Source organism: Garra rufa, chromosome 9 (genome assembly GCF_049309525.1).
Source record: "Garra rufa chromosome 9, GarRuf1.0, whole genome shotgun sequence".
In the NCBI taxonomy this organism is placed as follows: domain Eukaryota; kingdom Metazoa; phylum Chordata; class Actinopteri; order Cypriniformes; family Cyprinidae; genus Garra; species Garra rufa.
Window position 1 is genome coordinate 819,243 of NC_133369.1, and position 18,905 is coordinate 838,147.

Here is an 18,905-nt window from a genome sequence, read left to right on the forward strand (position 1 = left end):
CGCTCGCCCAGAGCCTGCTCTTCCAGAGTCTCCGCTGGAGACGCCCAGCCCTCCAGAGTCTACGCTGGGGTCGTCCAGTTCTCCAGAACCCGCTCCTCAAGAGCGTCGTCCAGAGCCCGCTTCACAAGAGCGTCGTCCAGAGCCCGCTCCTCAAGACAGCCTTCCAGAGACTCCACTGGTTCAGCCCAGCCTTCCAGAGACTCCGCTGGTTCCGCCCAGCCTTCCAGAGACTCCGCTGGTTCCGCCCAGCCTTCCAGAGACTCCGCTGGTTCCGCCCAGCCTTCCAGAGACTCCGCTGGTTCCGTCCAGCCTTCCAGAGACTCCGCTGGTTCGGCCCAGCCTTCCAGAAACTCCGCTGGCTCCGCCCAGCCTTCCAGAGCCTCCGCTGGTTCCGCCCAGCCTTCCAGAGCCTCCGCTGGTTCCGCCCAGCCTTCCAGAGCCTCCGCTGGTTCCGCCCAGCCTTCCAGAGACTCCGCTGGTTCAGCCCAGCCTTCCAGAGACTCCGCTGGTTCCGCCCAGCCTTCCAGACACTCCGCTGGTTCAGCCCTGCCTTCCAGAGACTCCGCTGGTTCCGCCCAGCCTTCCAGAGACTCCGCGGGTTCCGCCCAGTCTCCCAGACAATCTGCTGGTTCAGCCCTGCCTTCCAGAGCCTCCGCTGGTTCCGCCCAGCCTTCCAGAGACTCCGCTGGTTACATCCAGTCGTCCTGAGATTCCTGTCTGCCCGGTTCTGGTCACGGAGCTCAAGCATGGACTGTTCCCACCCACCCTCCCTGCTGCTCCAGTCCTGCCACCTCTGTCTCCTGACAGTCCCTCTACTCACCCCCATCCCACCTTCGTGGCAGAGGACTTGCCGTGGGACTGCCAGTCGCCATCGGTGTCCAGACTGAAGGACCCCTCACCATCACCTCCAGTCTCAGAGTCCTGGACTCCACCTCGGTCCTCCGACCCTGCGGCTCCACCCCGGCTCTGTGCTCCCTCGTCTCCGTTGTCGGCCGTCGGCCCAACAGCTCCTCCGGGCTCCATCGTCTCTCCGGCTCCGCCCCGGTCAGTCGTCACCCCACCTTCGCCTCTGGACTCTACTCCTCCGGCTGCGCCTCGTCACTCCGTCCTGCCGGCTCTGTGGACCTCCTCCCTCCCGTGGGCACAGCCTCGATCCTCTGTCACTCCGGCTCCGCTGCGTACCTCCGGACCTCCATCTCCGCCGGGGTCGCCAGAGCCTTGGGTTCCGCCTTGGCCCTCCGGATCCTCTGTGTCACCCAGGACCATCGACTCTCCGGTTCCGCCTCGGGCTCCACCGGCTCTACCTCCGTCGGTCGGCCCCATGCAGGAGCCAACCCTTCCTCCTCCATGGCTTCTCCCTCCGTCGGCTCCGCCTCATTTCGTGGTTCCAGTACCACTACATGGACCTGGCCCTCCATCCCTCCCCCTGTTCCGCCTCCGCTCCACCACCCTCAAGATTGTTAAGGTGGTTAGAGCGTCTGGAAGCCGCTCCTTGCGGAGGGGCTATGTAACGTATCTGGTCTTCCCTGTCATCATGAACTCTTGCACCACACTTCATGGACTACAATCCCCATAAGCCACTGCACCAATCACTGCACACATCTGTTCCTCATTTCCCACTGATCTGATTGCTGCAAACACCTGTTTCACATTTACTGACTGCATTTAAGCCACTCTCACACACAGCCACCTTGCGAAGTCTTATCGTTCCAATGGTCATAATTCTAAGCGTGTTTCTCTGTGTTGGATTTTCTGTGTATGACTCTGGACTGTGTACCCCGTTGTTGATTCTTGCCGCCCGCCATTGTGACCATTGCCTGAGTATTGAACTGTCTACTGGATTATCTACGGTGTTCCTGTTTTCTGGTGATTACTCCTGCTTGTTGACTTCTCTCAATAAAGCCTGGCAAATGGATCCGCACGTCTCAGTCTGACTCTCCCTGTGACATATTGTTTAATGGTTTCTGTGGACTGCCATGGCTTAAATTGTGGTGGTGTATTTGATTTGTCTTGGGTTGGATTAATAACTGTATTGAAGTCACCTCCAATTATGATAACTGACTGAGAAAGGTTTGCTACTGATGAGAAAAAATTATGGAAAAATTGGGGGTCATCAGTGTTTGGTCCATATATATTAGCGATAGTTATTGTTTTGTTATTAAATGATATGTTGATGATAACGTGTCGTCCTTCTGGGTCACATATAGCTGATTGATTAAAAACGGCAATGTTTTTACTGATTAATATAGCTACGCCTCTTTTCTTTGAGTTGTAAGATGCAGAGTATATTTGTGTTAGTTGTGTATTTGCTAATTTTTTATGTTCTGATTCCAAAAGGTGGGTTTCTTGTAATAGACATATATCTGCCTTAAGTTTTTTAAGGTGATTTAAAATTTTGGATCTTTTAGCTGGTGAGTTGATGCCCCGTACATTCCAGCTTATCAGTTTTAGATGTGACATTTTATATTAAGGTAGTTTGTTGTTTTGTTTTAATGTCTGTACCTTATTATATAATCTAAACAAAAAAACTACACACAAGACATATTCAATACAAGACAGACAAAACATGAAGCCATTAGAGCACTTGGTTGCAAATGAGAATACAGACAACATATTTTGACTGTAGTCAACAGGTGTTTATGAATTATTTTGTATTGCAATCATTGGCGTTTTTTTTTTTTCCTTATTTGTTTGTTTTTTGTTTTCCATTTAGGAACTATAACCAGGATATAGTGTCGTTTCTGTAAAGCTGGCCATCAACATATAGACGGTTTCAACGGCAACAACATAAACAAACGTTACTGCGCATGCGCGCTTTTGTGGCCCAAACTTAACTTCCGGTAGACATCCAAATAGAATCAATAACAACAGCTAAATCCTTCTAGAGTAGATTATTTTTTTAATAACAAGCGAAATATGTTGGCTGCGTAAATTAGACTGATTTATTAAAAATGCAAACTCATCATCTGCCAGCAGGAGGTGCTTTAAGCACGAGAAACGAGGTTTCCCCGGTAATGGCTATAGACAAAGCAGCTCTTAATTTGAAAACGCTGCCTTATGCAGGATGAAATGAAAAGGACATTTTCTAAAGACAGTCTTTCTTCAGAAATACAGTGATATAAATACACCCACGCCTCGGTTTGATTTTTAAACGTCCATTACGTTTATTCAACGAAGTCTATTGGAAAATCAGTCGGTTTTTATATCGTGGCAGGTCGCCACAAATAAATAAATGTTTGGGAAACACATACCACAGCACAATAACCGGAGACCAACTTCATTACTCATTATTAGCTGCGTTTGTAGCCCGCGACACGAACCAGACAGATAAACAAACACAGACCGGAAGTTAACTTAGGTCCAGGCGCGTGCGCCCGATGAAACCGTCTATAGTCGGTCAACTGTGATGACCGCTTTCCTTCCATTCTGACGAAACTGTTTCATAATTGGAATTAATATTCTCCGTCTGTCCTGAATGACTCGTGGAAACTGATCGTTAAGTCCGAATGTGGTTCCTCGCAGTTCTTTACCCTTGCTCTTGATGAGTTCTTTCTGTTTGTAATGTTCGAATTTTGCAACGATGGGACGTGGATGTTTAGTGTCGGGGTTTTTATTGTTGATAGATCCGAGGCGATGAACGCGGTGGAAAGTTATATTATCGACCGTTTCTTTTGGGATAATTTACACCATCAATTAGAAAACTCTTCTTTCACCTTCTACAGGAAGAACATGAACACACTCAGTGAGTTTTTCTGCTTGTTTTCTTACTGACTTACATTGTAGGAAGTCGTTCCTGGTCCTGGGAACAATGTTGGTGGATGTGACTGTGGAAATCAACAGACATGAACAGTGTGATTCTCATGATCCTGCATCCATTCCTAAGACATTTCTAATATGATGTTCTCCATGATATGAGATGATGATGGACTTTACCTCCATCTGAGATCCTCTTGAACTTCTTGTTGCAGAAATCCTCCAGTTCGTCTCTCAGTTGATAGACAAATTCTCTCAGGTCATCAGAGGAGACTGGAGAAGTGAAGGGATCATCATTTACGTCTGTAGATTCAGGAGGTGCTGAGAGAGACTGGAAACTCTACAGAAAACAGAAATCAAAACTCATCAACTCCACACTTCACCCAATAACCTGCACCAACATCAGATTTGACTGATCTTTAGTAACTCACCTCAGTCCAGCACTTTCACAGCATCAGCTTCATTCTTCTCATATTCATTAAATCACATTAGAGCTACAGATTCTAGAATTATACACGTACACTATATGAGAACTTTCTAGGAAATAGCTTGAATGATAAACATTTGCTAAGAACATAAATGTCCATCTAACAGCTCAAGCACATCAATAGAGTCTCATTGACTAGATTTGCTCAGGAAAATCAGCTCAATCAGCATCTTCATGGTCAAATTCAGGTAAATAAAATTTTTTTTTTTCAGGTTTGAGGATCACCTGATTGAATTTGGATAAACACAACTCAGAAACGGTATTATCAAATTCACAAATTTTACCATGACATAATAAATTAGAGGGAAAAATGAGGTAAAAGTTGAAATGTTAGTGAAGTTTTGAACTGTTGGTGGCGCTAGTGGTGTTTGACAGCTGAATATATCTTCTAGAAGAAAGAGCTCATAAAAAATTATTCCTAAAAGATTTCCAGAGCCATTTGTACGCGGCGTCTCTTTCAAAAGATGATCAGATGAGAGTCTGACTAATGGTTAAATAAGACACTCATGAAATGTTTCTCTGTGAGTCTTGTGTCACAGCAGGATCTGGCTCAAGTCCACTATGATCGTGTTCTTCTAGATCTCTGTTACCTGCAGGAACTGGATGTGATCCTGTGTGTGTGAAAGCTGCTCCAGCTCAGCGTCTCTCCTCCTCAGATCATTGATCTCCTGCTCCAGTCGCTCCAGACGTCCTTCAGCTCGACTCACTGCTTGCTTTTCCTGATCTCTGATCAGCCGTATCAGCTCAGAGCGGCTTCTCTCAATGGAGTGGATGAGCTCAGTAAAGATCCTCTCACTGTCCTCCACTGCTGTCTGTGCAGAGCGCTGTTAGGACACACAGTGATTCAGGCTTCAGTGGGACTGAAAGAGACAAGAGAGTCTGAACTGAGACTGAGACAAACTTCTCTTCTTCTCCAGACTCACCTTATGAGACTCCACAGCCTCTCTCAGCTGCTGAACATCTTTCTCTCTCTGCTGGATTCTCTGCTGGAACGTCTTCTGCGTCTCCTTCAGCTGCTTCTGCAGGACAAACCGATGATAGTAAATATCACAAAAACTAGTGCCACTAAATCATGTGAACAGATGAATCTAGAAAAAGTGGAGCTGATAACAAATGGCTGTAAGGTTTAAACTCCAAAAGTGATGATCAGTTACAATCATCATACATGAATTGCTACAAGTGTTACAAATATGAAACTGACTCAGGTGTTAGTGTTTCACACTGATACTGTTTCTGCTGTGTAGAAGAGCTTGTATTGGGACAGATGAAAGTATGTATTTTGTCAAAGAACATGTGAATAGTTTACCTGTTTTTTGAAAGATTGTGTTAATAAAGGTTTCTGCTGCATTCTTAGTAAAAAGTGAAACTCTTCTTGCAGCTGCTGTTTATTTTCACTGTGGAAGTTGAGCCAGTGGGTAAGTTGACCCACCCTCTGTATCCTGGCAGCTGTACACTTTTACTGTCATTTGACCATATACAGGTGCTGGTCATATAATTAGAATATCTTGGAATTAGTGAAATAGTTGATTTATTTCACTAACTCCATTCAAGAAGTGAAACTTGTATAATGTATACATTCATTCCACACAGACTGATATATTTCAAGTGTTTATTTCTTTTAATGATTATAACTGACAACTAATGAAAACCCCAAATTCAGTATCTCAGAAAATTAGAATATTACTTAAGACCAATGCAAAGAAAGCATTTTTAGAAATCTTGGCCGACTGAAAAGTATGAACATGAAAAGTATGAGCATGTTCAGCACTCAATACTTTGGGTTGGGGCTCCTTTTGCCTGAATTACTGCGGCGTGGCATGGAGTCGATCAGTCTGTGGCACTGCTCAGGTGCTATGAGAGCCCAGGTTGCTCTGATAGTGGCCTTCAGCTCTTCCGCATTGTTGGGTCTGGCATATCACATCTTCCTATTCACAATACCCCAGAGATTTTCTATGGGGTTAAGGTCAGGCGAGTTTGCTGGCCAATTGAGAACAGGGATACCATGGTCCATAAACCAGGAACTGGTAGCTTTGGCACTGTGTGCAGGTGCCAAGTCCTGTTGGAAAATGAAATCTGCATCTCCATAAAGTTGGTCAGCAGCAGGAAGCATGAAGTGCTCTAAAACGTCCTGGTATACAGCTGCGTTGGCCTTGGACCTCAGAAAACACAGTGGACCAACACCAGCAGATGACATGGCACCCCAAACCATCACTGACTGTGGAAACTTTACACTGGACCTCAAGTGGATTCTGTGCCTCTCCTCTCTTCCTCCAGACTCTGGGACCCTGATTTTCAAAGGAAATGCAAAATTTACTTTCATCAGAGAACATAACTTTGGACCACTCAGCACAGTCCAGTCCTTTTTGTCTCTTTAGCCCAGGCGAGACGCTTCTGACGCTGTCTGTTGTTCAAGAGTGGCTTGACACAAGGAATGCGGCAGCTGAAACCCATGTCTTGCATACGTCTGTCTGTAGTGGTTCTTGAAGCACTGACTCCGGCTGCAGTCCACTCTTTGTGAATCTCCCCCACGTTTCTGAATGGGTTTTGTTTCACAATTCTCTCCAGGGTGCGGTTATCCCTATTGCTTGTACACTTTTTTTCTACCACATCTTTTCCTTCCCTTCGCCTCTCTATTGATGTGCTTGGACACAGAGCTCTGTGAACAGCCAGCCTCTTTTGCAATGACCTTTTGTGTCTTGCCCTCCTTGTGCAAGGTGTCAATGGTCGTCTTTTGGACACCTGTCAAATCAGCAGTCTTCCCCATGATTGTGTAGCCTACAAAACTAGACTGAGAGACCATTTAAAGGCCTTTGCAGGTGTTTTGAGTTAATTAGCTGATTAGAGTGTGGCACCAGGTGTCTTCAATACTGAACCTTTTCACAATATTCTAATTTTCTGAGATACTAAATTTGGGGTTTCATTAGTTGTCAGTTATAATCATCAAAATTAAAAGAAATAAACACTTGAAATATATCAGTCTGTGTGGAATGAATGTATACATTATACAAGTTTCACTTCTTGAATGGAATTAGTGAAATAAATCAACTTTTTGAAGATATTCAAATTATTTGACCAGCACCTGTATTTTGGAATCACACATAATTTCTACACATAATTAGACTGTGAAAAGGAAAGACACATGGGAGGAGTGTATGGCACCTATTTACTCTAAAAACTGTTTTTGGTTAGTCAAAGTAAAATTTCAGTATAACAGATGTAATGGCTATTACATTAAAGCAAATTCATCCAGGCCTAAAAATATTTATAATGCATATCTGTGATTCATCAACATATTAAACCATGCAATAAATATTAGTCTGAATTGGTAAGCTAGCTAGTTTTTTCCAAAATGCCAGTTATGGGGCAAAGTGAGCCAAATGCTGTGATATATATATATATATATATATATATATATATATATATATATATATATATATATATATATATTTGTGTGTATGTATATATATGTATATATATCTTGTCACGTTTCATTGGTACAAACTGTTGTTTGGTCTGGCCAGAGGAGAACTGGTCCCCCGACTGAGCCTGGTTTCTCCCAAGGTTTTTTTCTCCATTTCTGTCACCTGTGGAGTTTTGGTTCCTTGCCGCTGTCACCTCTGGCTTGCTTAGTTGGGGACATTTTCCAGCGATATCGTATACTATTTGAACTGAACTGACGATGATATCACTGAATTCATTGATGAACTGCCTTTAACTGAAAATTGATTGTTTACAATAATGCGTTACTTACACACTATTGTGCTGTTTAAATACTGTGCAGTTGCTTTGACACAATCTGTATTGTAAAAGGCGCTATATAAATAAAGGTGACTTGACTTGACTTGACGTTTCATGAAATCCACTGTGTTCTTTATGTCTGTGTGTTACATGTCTCCTTGTGTTTCTGGTCTTTGTCATTGTTCTAATTTGGTTTCTCCCATTGTCTCCCCCCATCGATCTGTCTGATTTGGTTTAGCCCTCATTATTATGTATCCCCGTCACCTGTTCTCATTACCCTCTCCAGCTGCTGCCTATTTACACACCCTATATATTCTCACTGAAATCTCTCCTGTTTGTCAGATGGTTGTTCGATGTGGTTCTCAGTGTTCGTTTGTCTGGAGTTTCCGGATCGTTGTTCTTGTGTGTCGGTTCATCTCTGGATTACCTCGTTGGATATTAACTTCACTGGATTTCACCATTCATCGTTCATCATCACTCTGGCCATCTTGTCCCTGCGTCACCGTCCGTCTGAGAAATCCATCTTGTTCATCCATCTTCATTCATCCTGTTCTTTGTGTTTGCTACTCATCTCAACTATTCAATAAACCGGTTTTTACTTGCAATTGTTTCCATCTCATCTCTCCCGTGACATATCTGTCATGCTTCGTTATTCGTTGTATATATCTATATATGTGACCCTGGACCACAAAACCAGTCATAAGGTTAAATTTGACAAAACTGAGATGTATGTAGCTCAATAAATAAGCTTTCTACTAATGTATGTTTTTTTTAGGATAGGACAATATTTGGCCGAAATACATCTATTTAAAAATCTGGAATCAGAGGGTGCAAAAAAATCTAAATACTGAGAAAATCACCTTTAAAGTTGTCCAAATTAAGTTCTTAATGCATATTACTAATCAAAAATTACATTTTGATATATTTACAGTAGGAATTTTACAAAAAATCTTCATGGAACGTGATCTTAATTTCCTAATGATTTTTGGCATAAAAGAAAAATGTGTCCATATACTGTACAACGAGGCATCCATTCACATCAGATGATAACTCAGCGGCAGAGTTCCACTCACACATGGGCGTAATTTCCACTGGGGACATGCTTTTCGAAATCCTGTTTGTGTCCTCCCAATTTCAAATTTCAAAAGTAATCTCTTGTATTGTAGAATGCACACTCAGCGCCGTCGAGAGACTCGCGCGATCGTTAAAACGAAACCAAAAGTAAAATGCGCACGCACATTCAAAAGCAATTTTAATAACCCACGTTTAGAGAGCGACTCCCCAATGCGCGCAAATTAGGCTACATAAAATATCTAGGCAGTTATTAGTATGTGGGCAATAGCTGTGTAGTTGTCTATAGTTCTGTATCATGCTTGAAAAATTCAGTCTCTATTTGCACTTTGAGTATTGGAAGAGTAGCCTACTTTGATCATGTGCTTGTAAAATATCTGCAGTCAGAATCAGCCATGTGTTACACCAGGCCAGCAGAGGGAGCCTTGCCCCTCACTGACTGTTGCTGCTCCCTCTGCTGCTTCGCTGGTTACTTCCTGTTTGTCAGCCATAAAAGCTAGCTCAATACACACACACACCCCGCAAAGTATTGTTTTGCTCCTAGCGACCTTACCAAGCGTTTTCCCTTGTTCCCGGTTTCCTAGTTTATTCCTGTCTTGTTTTCTAGTTTCAGTCTTAGTCATAGTTTAGCCTTGTTCCTTGTTTTGTTTCATTGTTTGTTTCTTTGTTACTTTGTTTGCTCACCTGCATTTTGACCCATGCCTGTTTTATTGGATTTTATTGGACTGACCCTGTCTGTTTTCACCACGCCTGCTAATAAAGCCTTGCATTTGGATCCTCATTCTCACTCTCAGTCGTCCCAGTTGTTACAGAATATTTCGCCACACCCCGGATCCAGCGGCTTTATTCATCTACAGAACGACCAACCCAGAATGGACCTATCAGGAAGTCTGTCCAATCCCGTAAGTTTACTCTGCTCCATTTTTCAAGATGGCCATCCCATCGAGCATTATGTGGAGGAATTTCTTACATATAGTCACCTGGCACCCTGTGATGAAACTATGATTAAGGAATGCTTTTGGAGTGGACTTGATCCTGATATTAGTTTGAACTTACCTGAAGAGGACCCTAGTTGGACCCTCGTCCAGTTTATTGACAGTTTATTGACATGTTCTAATGTTTTGTAAATCTCCGTTTACTGTGGGTAAGGTTGAGCCACAGCACAAGATGGCTGCCTTCCCTGACCCTGCTCACAAGATGGCCGCCCTTCCGGAACCTGTTCACAAGATGGCCGTCCTTCCTGAGTCAGTACACAAGATGGCCACCTTTCCAGAGTCTGCACGCAAGATGGCGTCCGTTCCTGAGTTCCCGGCCAAGATGGCCGTCATGCCCGAGCCTGCACCTAAGATGGCTGCCGCCACACCAGAGCCTGTCGTCAAAAGGGTGGCTGCTGCATCAGACCCTCACGTTTCCATGGCTTATCAAAGACTGATAACTAGCTAGAAGGACCCTCCACTACTGTCAGCCAGAACAGTCGGTCTCTTACAGCCAGCATCAGCTAACACCACACCTGCCAAGTCAGCAACCGCTAAAGCCACATCAGCCAAGCCAGCACCTGCTAACGCTACGTCAGCCAAGCCAGCATCTGGTGACACCACGTCAGCCAAGCCAGCGACTACTACCGTCACGTCTGACAAGCCAGCGTTCGCCAGTACCACATCAGCCAAGCCACAGCCTGTTCATGTCATGTCTGCTGTTCCTGCCAAGTCAAGTCACGTTACAGCTCTTGTTCCTGCCAAGACAAGTCAAGCAGCTCTTCCCGAGCCAAGTCAAGACACAGCTTCACTTCTTGAGTCAAATCAAGCAGCGCTTTCTGAGTCAAGTCAAGACTTAACACTTCCTGTATTCAAGCAAGCTACAGCAGCACTTGCATGTGCAGTCACATCAGGACACTACAACACCTCCCGAATCAGGTCAAGTCTCAGCTGTTCCCTCCGAGCCAAGTCAAGTCACTGCTGCTCCTGTCATGCCGAGTCAGGTCACAGCTGCTCCTTCACTGCCAAGTCACGTCTCGTCCGAGCGTCCAGAGCCTTCGCATCCAAGTCACGCAGAGCCAACGCTCCCAAGCCACACGCCCTCGAACCCGATGGGCCTCCCATTAACCACCGTACTGCCCACGATGGCCATCGCCATTTTGAGTGTGTGGGCTGCACACTGCACTCCAGAGGCCTCATCTGTCCACGTGTCCGCTGCGCCTATACCTCTTTCGAACGTGGCGTTCATAGAGGAACTCCCTGCTCTGCCAGCTCCGCCAAGGTTCCCTGCTCTGCCAGCTCCGCCAAGGTTCCCTGCCCTGCCTGCTCCGCCAAGGTTCCCTGTCTGCCCTGTCACGGCTATGGAGGCAGCGTGCTCCCATGAACTCTCTGCTTCTCTCCTTGCTCTGTCTGCCTCCTCTGTCTCTGCTCTCCCCAGGTCCCAGTCCATGACGTGACCTCCCGCTCCGCCCTGGAGGGCTCCTGCGCCTCCCGTTCCGCCCTGGAGGGCTTCTATGCCTCCTGCTCCACCCTGGAGGGCTTCTGCGCCTCCTGTTTCGCCCTGGAGGGCTTCTGCGCCTCCTGCTCCGCCCTGGAGGGCTTCTGCGCCTCCTGTTCCGCCCTGGAGGGCTCCTGCGCCTCCTGCTCCGCCCTGGAGGGCTCCTGCGCCTCCTGCTCTGCCCTGGAGGGCTCCGGCTCCCTCTGCTCCTCCCTGGAGGGCTCCCTCTGCTTTGCCCTGGTGGGCTTCTACCCCACTCGGTAGGATTACGGTCTGGCTCTGGTGGTCGTCTGCTCCGCCGTGGGTACCCTCGCTCCCACATTTCCCGCTGTGGAGGTCCTCAGCTCTTCTTCATCTGCCGGTCCTACCTCAGCTCCTAGGTCCCCCACTGCCACATGGACCTGGCCCCCCTTTTTGTTCCCTTGCTCCACCTCTGCTCCCCCCCCCCCCCCACTGCCCCTCAGGACTGTGTTTTCTAAGTCTTTTGGGAGCGTCTGGAAGCCGCTCTTTGGGGGGGGGGCTATGTTACACCAGGCCAGCAGAGGGAACCTTGCCCCTCACTGACTGTTGCTGCTCCCTCTGCTGCTTCGTTGGTTACAGCCATAAAAGCTAGCTCAATACACACACACACCGCAAAGTATTGTTTTGCTCCTAGCGACCTTACCAAGCGTTTTCCCTTGTTCCCGGTTTCCTAGTTCCTAGTTTATTCCTGTCTTGTTTTCTAGTTTCAGTCTTAGTCATAGTTTAGCCTTGTTCCTTGTTTTGTTTCATTGTTTGTTTCTTTGTTACTTTGTTTGCTCACCTGGATTTTGAACCACGCCTGTTTTATTGGATTACTCTCTGGATTATCTTCGTTGTTGTCGTTTGCTGGTGACTGACCCTGTCTGTTTTGACCACGCCTGCTAATAAAGCCTTGCATTTGGATCCTCACTCTCAGTCGTCCCACTTGTTACACCATGAAGAATCAAGATCAGTGCATTACTAAAAATAAATTGGGTGCGCCTACATTTTTTTTTTTTTTTGCAAATAAAAGTTAATTTCGAGCCCTGCTAGGTATTTTTTTTCCACCTTCTGTTTTAGAGACATTTAACAGGTCTTTGATAAAGATCTAATTGTTTTCCTTTAAAAAAATGTTTTAGATTCACACTGTAAAACATGTCTGTGTCAAAATCGTGATTAAAATCGAAATCGCAATACTGTTCAAGAAAATCGTGATAGGTTTCTTTTGTCCATATCGCACAGCCCTAATATATATCTGACATCGCAAAGGACTTAAGTATCGATTTTGCATTATTGTGCAATCCCAAAGAGGGACAAAATTAATTTCACACTAAATGTACCCTTCTGGTGGAATTACCTGCTCAACTCAATCCGAAACAGTCCTCAGTCCTTAGCCATCTTCAAGAATCCACTAAAAACACATCTCTTCCATCTTTATTTGATCCTCTATTCTAATTCTATTCTATTCTGTTCTAAAAAAAAAAAAAAAAAAAAAAAAAAAAAAAGCCCTTTTAGACTTATTATCTATTAATTACTTACTGCTTGTTTCCTAAAAAAAAAAAAAAAAAAAAAAAACTAACTAGCACTAGGTTCTCTGTTCTTGTTGTATTCTATCTATCTATTTTAGGCCTCTAACACTAGCTTGCTTTTTCTTTTTTTAATTCTATTTTCTTTTTATTTATTATATAATTAAAAAAAAAACTTGATACGTGTACTGCATTAGGCTAAATGAGACTTGTTTAGGTGATGTTTTTTTATTGGATAAAAGCGTCTGCTAAATGTCTAAATGTAAATGTATGTAAATTACTAAAAAGTTTATTAGTTTCAATGACATCTATTCCTTCATTCTAATTCAGTTTTTGTTTAATTTTACTCAACAAACTTTATATATTTTTGGGAAGGTTAAAACTTAAGTGTTCAACATATTGTTTCAGAAATGCAAAAAAAATTGAATTTGAAGACGAAACTTATTTGACTGGTTTTATTTTGTTTAGGTTTCCTGAACTCTTACCATTAGGCCACAGCTATGACTGTTAATGACTGTTTGTAAAATTGAATTTCATTATTATCCTGATGAGTTCTCTACAATCAGACATTGGTACAAACTGTTGTTTGGTCTGGCCAGAGGAGAACTGGTCCCCCGACTGAGCCTGGTTTCTCCCAAGGTTTTTTTCTCCATTTCTGTCACCTGTGGAGTTTTGGTTCCTTGCCGCTGTCGCCTCTGGCTTGCTTAGTTGGGGACACTTTCCAGCGATATCGTACACTATTTGAACTGAACTGACGATGATATCACTGAATTCATTGATGAACTGCTTTTAACTGAAAATTGATTGTTACAATAATGCGTTACTTACACACTATTGTGCTGTTTAAATACTGTGCAGTTGCTTTGACACAATCTGTATTGTAAAAGGCGCTATATAAATAAAGGTGACTTGACTTGACTTGACTATTAAATTAGTTTTTAAAAGAGGTAAATCATCTATCAAATTTCACATAGGTTTGAATCCGATTTAGTCAGTCAGTTTAAACACAGATGGTTCATCTTACCCACTGGCTTGGGTCAACTCACCCCTAACCTGGGGCAAACTGAGGCACAGGAACAATTTTTTCAGAATATTTTCAGCCATATTTTCAAAACCCTATGTCATAGACACATTCTGATAATTTTAAATGATATAGGAATCATTCTGAAATTACTTTAGAAACTTTCATTGTACTTCTGCCTGATTTTGCCTTATCTTGAAAAAAAAAAAAGGCTCATCGTACCAATATAAACGCATTTAAAACGAGTTTCAGCAATATTTCATCAGGGCCTAGTTGTAAATATACCTGTTTCTCTGTCCTCTGTTCAGCAGCTAATACAGTGTCGTGGTTTTTATGTTCATCCATACACTGCACACATATACATTTCTGATCAGTGCGACAGAAAACCTCAAGGATCTTCTTATGTTTCTGGCAGATCATCTCCTGCAGTCGTCCAGTGGCATCAGTCAAATTGTGTCTCTTTACTTTAAGTATACTCTCATGTTGATCAAGGTGATTCTGACAGAAAGAGTTCAGACACACCAGACAGGACTTGACGGCCTTGTATTTACAGGCGTCACACTGCACATCTTTAGCTCCAGCATAACAGTCAGCAGGACGTTTCCTCTTCTTCAGTTTCTCCACCACTTGAGCCAGCATGGTGTTTCTAGCTAAAGCAGGTCTTGGACTGAAGGTCTGTCTGCACTGAGGGCAGCTGTAGACTCTCATCTGATCCTCCTGATCCCAGCGGCCTGTAATACAGCTCTTACAGTAACTGTGTCCACAGGGAATGGTCACTGGATCCTTCATTAGATCCAGACACTTTGCACACATGAACTTATCATAAAAAACTCTGGATTCTGCCATTTTACTGCTTGAATACAGAGACACAAACACACAACAGCTCAATCACACTTCAGTTTCTCTTTCTGTGAGCACACGTGTTTCCTGTTTCCTGGTTCTGAGGTATGCAGTGTTGGGGAGTAACTAGTTGCATGTAACGGAATTACATCATTTAATTACAAAATAAATGTCTTTGTAATTAGTTACAATTACTGAGAAAAATGTGTAGTTAAATTAAAGTTACTTATGAAAATGTTGATAATTTACAAGTCTAAATTCACATCTGAATTCACATACACACCCACATACAGATTTAATGGATTTCTTTCATAAATTGCATTGTCTGCTCTAAAATATGAGACACCTGTGTTTCAGGAGTTTAGGACACAGAATAGGGCGTTTATTCGATAACTGTTTTATTTCCTATTTGGGTTTATGTATATGCTTTATTTTTTAAGATGAACTGTTTTTTTTCCAAGGCATTGTTAGATATCAGTGTTTCTTGTCATAGATATGCGAAGATTTGATTTTAAAAATGTATCATAGCGATTTAACGATTTCTTATGATTTTAAATCTGTATTTAACCTCAGAATGATCTCAGATAAACAGAGGTGCTAAAGTCTGATTTTGTGGTGGCTGTGATTTGAATCAAATTATTATAATCTTAATTCAAGTGGTGAAACTTTTTAAAGTCTGACATTAATCTGTGTTGAGTAATACTGTTAGGTTACCCTGCCTGGTTTAAATGTTTGAAAATGGTTAACAGTTGAAAACATCAGAAATTTAGAAAAGTAATCAAAATGTAATCAAATATAATCAGTTACATTAATAAAGCAATTTAAATAGTTACACTACTTAGAGGGTAACCTATTACCTTACCAACACTGGAGGTGTGTGTGTAAAAAAGTCTTGTCTGTGAGACTTTGATTATGCAGACATTATGATTATTTAGTGCCAAAGTTGTAGAAAACATGCTGAAACAGAGCTTCGGCAGTCTCCAGTGCGGTTGGTAGTCCCCGTAGTGGAATAAGTTTACAGGCTTTGGAGATGCGGTCTACTACCACTAGTATGGTGGTGCATCCCTTTGAGGGAGGTAAGTCCGTAGCAAGGTCCACTCCGAGATGAGACCAGGGTCGAAAAGGTAAGGGCAATGGTACCAGTTTACCCTCGGGCAGCTGTTGTGGTGTAGAGGTGATGACACAGACCGAACAACCCCTTACATATCGGGCAACATCTCGGGCCATGTTGGGCCACCAATAGCACTTGCAGATGAGCGAGAGGGTTTGCTGGCTACCTGGGTGCCCGGATCCCAGAGAGGTGTAGACTGAGTCCAGAAGGGTGAGCTGTAGGGTGGTTGGAATGTAACTTTGCCCTTCTGACTTTTTGCTTCCGGCTTTGCTACTGTTCGGACGCTTTTGCTTACTGCTCCGCGCTTTGCTCCCTGCTTTTGAACTTTTCTCCGATTTTTCTAATATTTAAATTCAGCAGATCAGCACAGTGCTCAGACAACACATTTTTGATACAAACATCACGAAAAAAGGAGACTTTTTGCCTCCCTCTGCGAGCAGTTTACATTCCGGAGACGGGAAAACACAGCTGCCTACTTTCAACAGACAAGAAAGAAAATGCCTCTTCTGGAATCTACTTGCTGCACAAACTGCCACAGACTTTTACAAAGGATTGTGGTTTTAGAAACAAAGTTACTCGCTGGACTTCCAAAACAGGCGGAACACACAGAAGATCATCATCACGGACCCCCTCAGCATACAGCTGGTGAGTCCTGTGAATCTAGTCAATATCGACAGTTTATAAATGTAGAGGAACAAGCCAAAACTGATCGACACACAAATCGATGGCACAAACAGGGAGCGAGACCCAAAGGCACTCGAGACATCAGACTGTCAAGAGTATCTCGTATTGCTGCGGTATCAGCCTCTACCCCAGATATGGCAACGACAAGGCTTGCAAAAACTGTTGTTTTACCACCCCCTATACAGCTAGAAAACAGATTTGAAGCATTAATGAATGTGGGTGAGGAATCCACAAATGTGACTGAACATGTATCATGTCAGCCAACTGCTAACATTGCTATAAACAGCCGCGCAAGGTCGAGCAGACAGTGGCACTCAGCTCAGAGCGCAGCCGAGCCCAGGACACTCATAGTGGGTGACTCCATTATCAGAAATATCAGTAGCAGAACTACAACTACATGCTGCTGTCCTCAAGCAACCGTCTCTGATGTGAACAAGGAACTTCGGAACATTCTAATGAAGCACAAGACTGCAAATCGAATCATCATCCATGTGGGAAAGAACGATATTCGGAAAGAGCAGTCAGAACTCCTAAAGAAGGATTTCGGTGAACTCATTGAAACACTTCAAAGACTTGAAATTCAGTCGTTCATCAGTGGACCACTCCCAGCAAGGGGAACTAACATGTTTTCACGGTTGCTCGGACTGAATACCTGGCTACAAAGAACCTGCAGTCTAAAAGGAGTCAACTTCATTGACAACTTCAATCTTTTCTGGGGCCATAGACAATTGTTCAAACTGGACGGCCTTCACCCAAACAAACTTGGTGCGAGAGTGCTTAAGGACAATATCTATTTTTCACTCCGGCATCCTTCAGTAGAATGTGTGAGTCTACCCAACATGAATGGCACACACACACTTGGACAAAGTGACGACAGGACATCTTATCAGCTTCAGAGTCATCATGTGGCCAACACAACCAACAAGGACACTGACAACGCCACGCAGCCACAACAAGCACTGCTTATGGACACTTTCCTGGCTGAGTCCTGCCCACAGAGCTTATCACAGACAGACTGTGACGTACTACAACAGCTCCAAGACTCAGCACCGAAGGACGACTTTCTGGTAAACAGTCAGGGAAGCCAGGACAACAACATATTCCAGCCACCGGAAACACCAGAGCCAGAGCTCCATTCACCAGACACATTATCCCTCTCTCTAGCATCTCCACTTCTAAGCTTCTCACAGAAAATCGAGGAACTGGTATATGCTGGAACCAGACTCTCCCACTCTTTTGCTGCAAGCCCCCAGTTATCAACTAAAAAACGGCGGGCACCACAACCACCAAAGCCTGTGGGCCCAGCTCACCCTCCTCCTCCTGTGAGAGCTCTCCGGCCGCTGCCACAACGTCAGGGCCCAAACCCTCCTCCATCTGCTGTGAGTGAACCAAAAACAACTGATAACAGCTCTCAGTGATATGTGTCGGGTCCCCGCTATAATAGCAGCAACACTCTGGAATGTTTACAGAACAAGCGGGAACCCAGTGTGCCTGTAGTTTTCCCTATTTCTGTTTTAATATGTGATAGAAAGTCAAAGGCCGTCTCAAGTCGTACGGTTGACCAATCTAATCTGAGGCCTATTAGATATCAAACTAAGATTGCTCTAGAGACAAAAAGTAATGCCATCAAGCTAGCATTTTTAAACATTCGCTCACTAAAAAATAAATCACATCTGATCAATAATTTTATAACTACAAACAACCTGGATTTTATGTTTCTAAATGAAACATGGTTAGAAGACAGCTGCAGCGCAACAGTCCTCAATGAAGCAGCGCCTCCAGACTTTACTTTCATGAGTGTCTGCAGAGCTGTTAAGAGAGGCGGCGGCGTAGCTGCTCTATTTAAAGATGTCTATGAATGCAAGCAAGTGTCATTTGGTCAGTACATGTCATTTGAATATCTAGGGATTGTGTTGAAAGGTGCTCCACGCATTCTATTCATCATTATTTACAGGCCCCCAAAATACTCTCCATCCTTTGTTGAAGAGTTCACAGAACTGTTATCAATGATTTGTTCAGAGTTTGACTGTTTTGTTATTGCAGGGGATTTTAATGTTCATATAGAAAATGCAGAAATCAAAACCACAAAAGAAATAATATCGGTTTTGAACACTTTTGACCTGATTCAGCATGTGCATGGGCCCACACACAATCGTGGACACACTCTTGATTTACTCATCAGTAAGGGTCTAAACATTTCAT

The 18,905-nt window shown here is 43.8% G+C and overlaps 1 protein-coding gene across 1 annotated transcript in view; it reads right to left on the reverse strand.

The window, feature by feature from the left end:
- LOC141342446 (uncharacterized) overlaps nt 1–18,905 on the reverse strand; it is a 41,734-nt gene that overhangs the window by 11,529 nt on the left and 11,300 nt on the right. The window contains exons 9-14 of the mRNA XM_073846894.1: nt 15,867–16,234; nt 14,354–14,921; nt 5,164–5,259; nt 4,831–5,064; nt 3,934–4,093; nt 3,777–3,824 (exon numbers count right to left, since the gene is read on the reverse strand). Of these exons, the coding sequence (XP_073702995.1) occupies nt 3,777–3,824; nt 3,934–4,093; nt 4,831–5,064; nt 5,164–5,259; nt 14,354–14,921; nt 15,867–16,234 (1,474 nt within the window). The remainder of the gene's footprint in view (nt 1–3,776; nt 3,825–3,933; nt 4,094–4,830; nt 5,065–5,163; nt 5,260–14,353; nt 14,922–15,866; nt 16,235–18,905) is intronic.